This window comes from Bufo bufo, chromosome 2 (genome assembly GCF_905171765.1).
Source record: "Bufo bufo chromosome 2, aBufBuf1.1, whole genome shotgun sequence".
Classification (NCBI taxonomy): Eukaryota; Metazoa; Chordata; class Amphibia; order Anura; family Bufonidae; genus Bufo; species Bufo bufo.
In genome coordinates this window covers 435161180-435172362 of record NC_053390.1, presented here as the reverse complement: position 1 = coordinate 435172362, position 11183 = coordinate 435161180, and the positions used below count along the sequence as shown (strand labels likewise).

Genomic DNA, 11183 nt, shown 5'->3' with positions numbered 1-11183 from the left:
GGGCCACCAAGGTGATATTCATCACCACAATCCAATACTCCAAAAAAAATAAAAATACGACAGTTATACTTTAACTCATTATAGGCCAATTTGGTTGGAACCAAATGCATTTTTAGTAAGAGGGCATCTTACGTCTTGTATGTATTTTTCAGTTTATTACATCCACCTTATTACCCACAACCTGGAACCTTATAGCGTCTTCTTTTTTTGCTATAAGTTAGCTTTAACAAAATGATTTTGTAGTCCGCACCTTAGAGCAATGCTTTTTAGAAATTGTATTACCATGACACATACATGGCAACCTCGTTTATCCTGTTTTCTGCAGTGAACTGGCTTATCAGATTGCTGAGCAGTTTCGAGTCCTCGGCAAGCCACTAGGTCTGAAGGATTGTATAATTGTTGGTGGAATGGGTATGTATCTCTTGTTCAAGACTCGGTTAATTTTGGAAGGATGTGTGTATTGCTTTTGGTTTGCCTTACACCTTGTTTCTCTGCACAGATATGGTGGCACAAGCTTTGGCGCTGTCTAGAAAGCCGCATGTTGTTATAGCTACACCTGGCCGTTTGGCTGACCACATTCGCAGTTCAAACACTTTCAGCATCAAAAGGATTAGATTCTTGGTAAGATGCTGAACATGGGAAATGGTTAGAACAGAAAATGTTTTCAATGGAGTGTTTTTGTAAGTTAAATGAGAAACTCATTGAAAAGTTAATTTATTTCAGTAATTAAATTCAAAAAGTGAAACTGATATATTATATACATTCATGTATAGGTTTGTTACACACAGAGTGATCTATTTCAAGTGTTTCTTTTTTTTTTTTATGGTGATTATGGCTACAGCTAAAGTTAGTATTTCAGAAAATTTGAATATTGTGAAAAAGTTCAACATTGTAGGCTCACGGTGTCACACTCTAACTAGCTAATCAACACAACACCTGCAAAGGTTTCCTAAGCCTTTAAATGGTCCCTCGGTCTGGACCAGTAGGCTACACATTCATGAGAAAGACTGCTGACTTGACAGTTGTCCAGAAGACAGTCATTGACACCCCCCACACGGAGGGTAAGCCACAAAAGATCATTGCTTAACCCCTTAAGGACCGGGCTCATTTTCACCTTAAGGACCAGGCCATTTTTTGGAAATCTGACCAGTGTCACTTTAAGTGCTAATAACTTTAAAACGCTTTGACTTATCCAGGCCATTCTGAGATTGTTTTTTCGTCACATATTGTACTTCATGACACTGGTAAAATGAAGTCAAAAAAATTATTTTTTTTGCACAAAAAAATACCTAATTTACCAAAAATTTGGAAAAATTTGCAAATTTCAAAGTTTCAGTTTCTCTACTTCTGTAATACATAGTAATACCCCAAAAAATTGTGATGACTTTACATTCCCCATATGTCTACTTCATGCTTGAATTGTTTTGGGAATGATATTTTATTTTTTGGGGATGTTATAAGGCTTAGAAGTTTAGAAGCAAATCTTGAAATTTTTCCGAAATTTACAAAAACTCAATTTTTAGGGACCAGTTCAGGTTTGAAGTCACTTTGCGAGGCTTACATAATAGAAACCACCCAAAAATGACCCCATCTAAGAAACTACACCCCTCAAGGTATTCAAAACTGATTTTGCATACATTGTTAACCCTTTAGGTGTTGCACAAGAGTTATTGGCAAATGGGGAGGAAATTTGAGAATTTGATTTTTTTGTCTAATTTTTCATTTTAACCCATTTTTTCCACTAACAAAGCAAGGGTTAACAGCCAAACAAGACAGTATCTTTATTGCCCTGACTCTGCTGTTTACAGAAACACCCAATATGTGGCCGTAAACTACTGTACGGCCTCACAGCGGGGCGTAGAGTGAAAGGTGCGCTGTTTGGTTTTTGGTAGGCTGATTTTTATGGACTGGTTTATTTACACCATGTCCCATTTGAAGCCCCCTGATGCACCCCTAGAGGAGAAACTCCCTAAAAGTGACCCCATCTAAGAAACTACACCCCTCAAGGTATTCAAAACTGATTTTACATACGTCGTTAACACTTTAGGTGTTGCACAAGAGTTATTGGCAAATGGAGATGAAATTTGAGAATTTCATTTTTTTGCCTAATTTTCAATTTTAACCCATTTTTTCACTAACAAAGCAAGGGTTAACAGCCAAACATGACTGTATCTTTATTGCCCTGACTCTGCCATTTACAGAAACACCCAATATGTGGCCGTAAACTACTGTACGGTCACACAGCGGGGCGTAGAGTGAAAGGTGCGCCGACTGTTTTTTTGACACCATGTCCCATTTGAAGCCCCCCTGATGCACCCCTAGAGTAGAAACTCCATAAAAGTGACCCCATCTAAGAAACTACACCCCTCAAGGTATTCAAAACTGATTTTACAAACTTTGTTAACCCTTTAGGTGTTGCACAAGATTTAATGGAAAATAGAGACACAATTTCAAAATTTCACATTTTTGGCAGATTTTCCATTTTAATATTTTTTTTCCAGTTACAAAGCAAGGGTTAACAGCCAAACAAAACTCATTATTTATGGCCCTGATTCTGTAGTTTACAGAAACACCCCATATGTGGTCGTAAACCGCTGTACGGGCACACGGCAGGGCGCAGAAGGAAAGGAATGCCATACGGTTTTTGGAAGGCAGGTTTTGCTGGACTGTTTTTTTGACACCATGTCCCATTTGAAGCCCCCCTGATGCACCCCTAGAGTAGAAACTCCAGAAAAGTGACCCCATTTTAGAAACTACGGGATAGGGTGGCAGTATTGTTGGTACTAGTTTAGGGTACATATGATTTTTGGTTGCTCTATATTACACTTTTTGTGCGGCAAGGTAACAAGAATTAGCTTTTTTGGCACCGTTTTTTTTTTTTGTTATTTACAACATTCATCTGACAGGTTAGATCATGTGGTAATTTCATAGAGCAGGTTGTCACGGACGCGGCGATACCTAATATGTATTACATTTTTTTAATTTATGTAAGTTTTACCCAATGATTTCATTTTTAAAACAAAAAAAAGTTTTAGTGTCTCCATAGTCTAAGAGTCATAGTTTTTCAGTTTTTGGGCGATTATCTTAAGTAGGGTCTCATTTTTTGCGGGAGGAGATGACGGTTTGATTGGCACTATTTTGGGGTGCATATGACTTTTTGATCGCTTGCTATTACACTTTTTGTGATGTAAGATGACAAAAAATTGCTTTTTTTACACAGTTTTTTTTTTTTTTTTTTTACGGTGGTCACCTGAGAGGTTAGGTCATGTGATATTTTTATAGAGTCGGTCGATACGGACGCGGCAATACCTAATATGTATACTTTTTTTTTATTTATGTAAGTTTTACACAATGATTTCATTTTTGAAACAAAAAAAATTATGTTTTAGTGTCTCCATAGTCTAAGAGCCATAGTTTTTTCAGTTTTTGGGTGATTATCTTAAGTAGGGTCTCATTTTTTGCGGGATGAGATGACGGTTTGATTGCTACAATTTTGGCGTACATGCGACTTTTTTGATCACTTTTATTACCTTTTTTTGGGAAGTAAGGTGAGCAAAATTTCAATTTCATCATAGTTTTTTATTTTTTATTTTTATGGCGTTCACCGTTCGGGTAAAGTAACATGACCGTTTTATAGATCAGGTCGTTACGGACGCGGCGATACCAAACATGTGTAGGGAATGTTATTTTTTTAATTTTTAATCAGTGATAAATGTGTTTTTGGATTTTTACTTTTTTTTCACTTTTTTTCACTTTTTTTTTTACCCAGATCCACTTGGTTCTTGAAGATCCAGTGGGTCTGATGTCTGTATAATACAGTACAGTACAATATATATTGTTCTGTACTGTATTTTACTTACACTGAACAGATCTATGCTTTCAGCACAGATCTGTTCAGCACCATGGACAGCAGGACGCCTGAGAGGCGTCCTGTTGCCATGGGAACCTTCCCCGTCTGCTCAGAACTTCGCAGACGGGGAAGGGTAAGGATGGGATCTGGCGGGGGGCTGTCTGGGAGCTCTCTCCCTCTCCATCGGGGGGCTGCAAAGGCACAGCAGCCCCCCGATCGGAGAGGGAGGGAGCTCCCTCTTACTGTTAACTTTTTCCATACAGCGGTCCGTACGGACCGCTGTATGGAAAGGGTTAAACGGCTGACATCGCATCACCGATGTCAGCCGTTTATACCAGGGTGTCAGCAATGTGCTGGCACCCTGGTATACCCACTCTACACCAACGATTATTCAATGGGAGGCGGGCGGGGGATCGCGATCCCGCCTGCCGCACCGCCCGCCTCCCGCACCGCCCCCACCGCCCGCAACACCCCCCCTGCACCTCCCACCGGGCTAAAATCATTCAGAGGTGCAGGGGGGGGTGATAAAAATATATTTTCGGCACACTAAAGTTTCTGATCGCCGCGGTCAGGGACCGCAGCGATCAGAAACAGCAGAAAGCGCAACAAACCGCAGGTCTGAATTGACCTGCGGTTTGTTGCGATCGCGGACATGGGGGGGTCACGGGACCCCCCCGCGCATTTAGCCGAGGTGCCTGCTCAATGATTTGAGCAGGCACCTTGTTCCGATCACAGCCGGCCGGGCGGCAGTGATCGGAACAACACATGACGTACCGGTACGTCATGTGTCCTTAAGGACTCGGGAAACATGCCGTACCCATACGTCATGTGTCCTTAAGGGGTTAAAGAAGCTGGCTGTTCCAAGCATATTAATGGAAAGTTGAGTGCAAGGAAAATTGTGGTAGAAAAAGGTGCACAAGCAACAGGGATAACCACAGCCTTGAAAGGTTTGTCAAAAAAAAGTCCATACAAGAATTTGAGGTAGAGTGGACTGTGGCTACACAGGACGTATCCAGGACATGGGTTACAACTATATAGCATTCCTTTTGTCAAGCCACTCATGACCCAGAGACAACGTTAGAAGCGTCTTACTTGGTCTAAGGAGAAAAAGGACTGGCCTGTTGCACAGTGGTCCAAAGTCCTGTTTTCAGGTGAAAGTAAATTTTGCATTTCATTTAGAAATCGAGGTCCCAGAGTCTGGAGGAAGAGTGGGGAGGCACACAATCCAAGTTGTTTGAGGTTGAGTATGATGTTTGAGCACTTTATGCTTCCCTCTGCTGACAAGCTTTAAGGAGATGCCGATTTCATTTTCCAGCTGGACTTGGCAACTGCCTATACTGGCGAAAGTACCAATACCTGGTTTAATAACCACAGTATCACTGTGCTTGATTGGCCAACCAACTCACCTGACCTAAACCCCATAGAGAATCTATGGGGTATTGTCAAGAGGAAGATAAGAGACACCAGACCTAACGATGCAGACGTGCTGAAGGCCACTACCTAAACAACCTGGGCTTCCATCCCTGCGCAGGCTGATTGCCTCCATGCTACGCCGATATTGAGGCAGTAATTAAAACAAAAGGAGCCCCGACCAAGTATTGAGTGCACATACTGTACATACTTTTCGATAAGTCTACATTTCTGCATTCAAAATCATTGGTTTAATTGGTATTGTATAGTCTAACTTTCGGAGATGACTGTTGGACTTTCATTAGCTGTAAGCCATAATCATCAACATTAAAAGAATTAAACGCTTGTAATGAATCTATATAATATGAGTTTCATTTTTGAATTGAATTGAATTGAATTGAATTACTGAAATAAATTACCTTTCTCGCCCAGTTTCCTTGGGGGACACAGGAGACCTTGGGTATAGCTCATCTCCATAGGAGGCGTGACACTAAGTGAAGACTGTTAAGCCCCTCCTCCACAGCTATACCCTCAGCCTGGAGAGAGAGACTGCCAGTTTTTTGCTTAGTGTCCAAGGAGGCAAGACACTCCCTGCTCTGCAGGGCTGTTTTCTCCTTGTTTAAATTTTTGATTTTTACTTTTTCTTTTCTTTTTGTTCCAGATCATCAGGGACAACAGAGACGCACTCCTGTTTCTCCCGGGGTTGAGCTGCGCCAGTACCGGTCACCCGCACTGCTGCCCCCCCCACAGAAGGCAAGGTGGATCAGGGCAGCCTAGCTCCCCTACATCCCGCCAGCGCAAGGGTCGCCCGCACGCCAAGTCCCTCTTCCAGCGTCCTGCCACTACGGTGCCAGTAGCTGAAGGGGTGACCCTGCTGGAATGGACCGAGGGTGAAGACGGCTGTGGTAAGAGAGAGGCTTCTCCAGCCCTACATCCCCCACCTCCCCACCCTGGTCTCCTGCGTGCCTGACCCCCATACTGGGCCTCTGGTCCCCTGCCGGATCTACGCTGGCCCCTGGGGTGCCGCAGAGCGGCAATCTGCTTCTGCCTCCCCCCCCCCCCTGCCTGGCTCCATAGGACATGCAGCCAGTGGCTGTCTCCCCTCAGCACAGGCACCTGGTCTCTGGGTCCATACCCCCCCCACCCCCCATCTCCTTACCGGAGTGTTGCAGAGGCGGTGAACCCAAGGCCTGAGGTCCGCTCCTGACGGGGGGGACTCTGTGGAGTAAGGCCTCGCCTCCGGCCGGCATTGGTATTCCGGTGCGGCCGGGCGCCGCAAAAATCTTATCCCAGGCTCCGCGGCCTGCTAGGCCGCCATTCGGGCCCCTGACTCTTCCGGCCGGCGGGGTGGGTTCCCGCGGCCGGCTTTGGGCTTGACTTATATGCCCCAGCAGCCCCCGGCCGACCGTCGGTGGGGCTCCGCAAAATTTTGGCCCAGGCTTCGGCCTGCTGGGCCGCAATTCCGACCGGCCCGCGGGGTGGGCCCGAAAAATTTTGGCCCAGGCTTCGGCCTGCTGGGCCGCAATTCCGACCGGCCCGGCCGGAAGAGTCAGGGGCCCGAATGGCGGCCTAGCAGGCCGCGGAGCCTGGGATAAGATTTTTGCGGCGCCCGGCCGCACCGGAATACCAATGCCGGCCGGAGGCGAGGCCTTACTCCACAGAGTCCCCCCCGTCAGGAGCGGACCTTCTCCTCCTGTAGGTGGGTTGGCCTTCTCACTGCTTACGGGGCTGCTCGTACGTATGCCTCACCTGCTTCCTGCGGCATACTTTTGTTTTCTTGGGATACGATGCTTGCCGCAAGCCTTGCACTCGTCTCTAAGGAGTTCATTCTGTCCACCTGACCCGGACGGGCTCTACTTGCTCTCTGCTGCACGGAGCTGGGTGGTACTCATTCATTTAGTTGGCCCTTCATCCCAGGGAGTGTTCGTGGTTCCTAGATGCGTGCCCATTCGTCCTTCCGCGGTATTGCTTCCCTGCGCTAGTGGTCACATGGTCGAGAGTGCTGTTGTCTGCAGCGCCCCTCGAATTCTTCGTTGGCTCTGGCAGGACTGCGGTTCCCTTGCCTGCTGCAATTTCCTCCTCTTCGGATGCAGTGTGGTATGAGTCCTTCCTCTTGGCGCCTCTACGCTTCAGTCTGATCTACTACCAGGTGCGGGCCGCTTTTCACGGGAAGGTCACCCAAATTCTCTTGGGTGCTCGATTACCCAGGTCCGGAGGACTTCCACCTTGGGTTCTTCAGGGTATTCGCCTTCTGCGAGGCGGTGAACCGGGCATCTCACAGTGTAGCAGGGTTCTGCTTTTGAGCTGTCCTATGATTTCCCTGTTGCCCACTCCTCCTTTCGGTTGGAGGGTGTTATGCCGGCCTCTGTCTCGACTACCATTATCTCGCCGTCTCTATTTGGCTCCCGCTCTGTACAGATCACTCCGATGTGGCTTCTGCCCCGCCAGACTTCAGAGGCTGTTCCTTCTCTGTCCTCCCCTTCTGGGGAGAGCATGGTTGTTCATGTGGATGGTTCCGGTGTTCCTTTTGGCCTCGTACTGTCTCCCTTGTTCACACTGGCTGTATTAGCTGTGCCTATTTACCGAGACTACCGCGTTTCTGTCCTCCTGCTGAGAGCAGATTGCGTGGTCCATTCTAAGTCAATGGTCCTACTGTAGACTTACCTTCTCGGTAACTTGGGGGGACTACCTTTCGGTCCAGATTGTCCTTTGATCTCCCACACCGGGACTGTAGAACATGGCTACATCAGCATGGACTTTAGCCTGTCTTGTCCTGGCATCTGGCGGATGCTGGGCGGACCCTTTGGTTCCTTTCCGTCTGTCCTTCTGCTCCCCCACTCGGGTGAATAGGGACAACGTTGCTCGGGGGCCGACGGGACCAGTTTTGTCGACCCTTCTGCCTGTGTTACTGGTCTGCGCCTGATCACATTGGGTTTTTCGCCCGCTTGCCAGGCGACTCCAGCGGGTTCGCTACTGTCCGCTCCTGGCTGTGTTTCGTCCAGGATCTGTCGTAAGATTTATGTTTTTTTTGTCTGGGGTTCTGTGGGAAGCTGTGCATTCCCCACTCTGACTCCCCATGGTTCTGTCTTTTTTTCCAGTCCGGCCTGGGACTGGGATTCCTTTTCTTGAGGTGTCAAGTGTCGGCGCTGTTCTTCCTCTTCCAGCGTTCCCCGGCCCTCTGGGCCTGTCAAGACCTTCTTACTCGAAGTGGCTCTTTGGTTCCTCTGTACTGTCCTTCGGTACCGCCCTGGGAACTACATACTGAGCTCTCGGCGCTCCAATCTTGTCCTTGGAGCCGTTACAGAAGTTCTCTCTACCCCGGCTGTCCTGTACGGTTGTGTTTCCGTATCAGTCGTGTCTCTGACGGGTGCCTGAATGGCCCCCCTTTTTTTTTTTTTTTTTGTCCGAGCCTTCTGTCTTTCCCAGGACAGGGCTGTTCTACATCCCGTTTCTTCCTTCCTTCTGAAGGTGGTGTATGCCTTTCGCTTCAACACGTCACCGATTTGGACGTTGTTTGGGCCTGGCCGTTTTTACTTGGAGATCTCCGACTCTTGTCGACGTTCGGTCTCTTGGGTTTCCTGGAGGCCCGCGCTTAGGGTTAACGGACTCCAGGGTGGTTTTTCCTCCGCGTTATCAGATTGGCTATTGCTGAGGTTACCGCACCGAGGGCAGGATTCTGCCTTGCTGTCACCGAGAGCGATCGGTGCCTCCTGGGCCGGAGGCATTGGGCTTCGGCCATGCATTTGGGCAAGGCGGCCACAGGTCTTCCTTGCACGCCTTACCGAGTTCTACAGGGTGCATACTCTGGCTTTGGCAGATGCTGCCTTGGCCCGCCTGGGTCTGCAGGCGGCGGTTCCTTGATGCCTTCGGGTGCTTCGCCTTTGAGCTGTGGTCCCTCCCCTTTTGGACTGCTTTTGAACGTCCCAAGGTCTTCTGTGTCCCCCAAGGAAACTGGGCGAGAAAACGAGATTTTTGTATAACTTACCAGTAAAATCTCTTTCTCGCTCTTTCCTTGGGGGACACAGCACCCACCCATTCATTGTTTTTCTCTACACGGTTTCCGAGTTTTTTGTTACCCGTTGGGTAGTTGGCTTGTTGGTTCCTTGTTGGACTTTGCCTTTTCTCACTACTTGGACACGCAACTGGCAGTCTCTCTCTCCAGGCTGAGGGTATAGCTGTGGAGGAGGGGCTTGACAGTTTTCACTTAGTGTCACGCCTCCTATGGAGATGAGCTATACCCAAGGTCTTCTGTGTCCCCCAAGGAATGAGCGAGAAAGAGATTTTACTGGTAAGTTATACAAAAATCTCGTTTTTCGATGATATTCTAATTTATGGAGATGCACTAGTAAGTTAATTGTTTTAACAATATAGTTGCAATGACAGAAAAGGAAGATAAAGTGCTTGTTCATCCCCTGGGTTCTGCCTGAATACTTACCTGCTCCCTGCAGCTGGGTTCCTGCCCCCTGACTTGCAGAGGAGAGGAGCCATAACCCAGCATGGGGAAGCGGGTTAGTGTGCTTCCCTCTGCATGTCCGACCATGATGAGGGTTCTGCACGAAAAGTTCCCCAGGGATGAACAACCCTTTTATGAGCCTGCAACGCCACCTTTACGATTATTACCCCTATTGAGGGGCATGCCTGCTTTAAGTATCTGTCCTGATTTGTAACCCCTAGGTGCTGGATGAGGCGGATCGTCTTTTGGAACAGGGTTGTACTGACTTCACTAAAGACTTGCAAGTGATTCTTGGAGCAATTCCAGCCCAGAGACAGACTCTTCTCTTCAGCGCCACCTTGACAGATACCTTGCAGGAGTTGAAATCCATTGCAATGAACAAGCCTTTCTTCTGGGAATCCACATCAGAGTAAGGAGCTAAATTATATATCACAAGACTGTAGCTTCACAGCTTATGTTTCCTTAAAGGGGTAGTCCCATCTCAGACATTGGTGGCATATCGCTAGGATATACTACAAATGTCAGGTACCGGTCCTGCTTCTGAGACCCGCTTCTATCTCCAGAACGAGCCCCCGAAAGCGGAGGTGAGCACACAGCGCACACATGACCACCCTCCATTCACTGCATGCACAGTGCACTCTATTAATTTCTATGGTGCTGCTGGAAACTCCCAATGAAGTGAATGGAGAGGATGCGCAGTACACTTGCCTTCGTGTGCCTGTTCTGGAGATGGGTAAGGGTCTCACCTCTGGGACCTGTTCCTATCTGACATTAGTGGCATATCCTAGTGATATGCCATCAACGTCTGAGGTAGGAAAACCCCTTTCATTCTGCTTAGAGAAGAGCACACTCTGAGATCAGCACTGAAATTTAGGAGGAAAAATCTTATCAAATAGTTGTTTTTGTAACAAATTCCTTTTTTAATATTCGTAATAATTGCATGCTGTTACTGCACATTTCTTAAAGGGGTTGTCCGGGTTCATAGCTGAACCTGGACATACCCTTATTTTCACCCAGACAGCCCCCCTGATGTTGGCATCTGAGCATCTCATGCTCCGATGCGCTCCCTTGCCCTGCGCTAGATCGCGCATGGCATGGGCTCTTTTGTTTACAATAACACACTGCCGGGCGGAAGCTTCCGCCCGGCAGTGTGTTCGGTGACGTCACCTGTTCAGATCGGCGTGCTTTAGTGCTGCCCTAGCAGTTTTACTGGCTAGGGCAGCGCTACCGCCCACCCATCAGTGCCAGTGACGTCACCGGGCTTCCTGGCAGCCACTATGGAGAGCCCAATACATCACTGGAACTCCTGAAAATGCCTTTGCCCTGCATGATTTAGCGCAGAGTAAAGGAGAGCATCGGAGCATGAACTGCTCCAATGCTCTTGTCAGGGGGTCTGGGTCTGCTGCTATACTGATTGGGTCTTAACCATGTGTTCCGGGATATTTTACCATATTAAAGGTCTCAGTGGGA

At 47.5% G+C, this 11183-nt stretch overlaps 1 protein-coding gene across 1 annotated transcript in view; it reads left to right on the top strand.

Moving 5' to 3' along the window:
- Positions 1-11183, top strand: part of DDX49 (DEAD-box helicase 49) — a 52152-nt gene that overhangs the window by 5374 nt on the left and 35595 nt on the right. The window contains exons 3-5 of the mRNA XM_040417432.1: positions 326-411; positions 500-621; positions 9935-10122. Coding sequence (XP_040273366.1) covers positions 326-411; positions 500-621; positions 9935-10122 — 396 coding nt within the window. The remainder of the gene's footprint in view (positions 1-325; positions 412-499; positions 622-9934; positions 10123-11183) is intronic.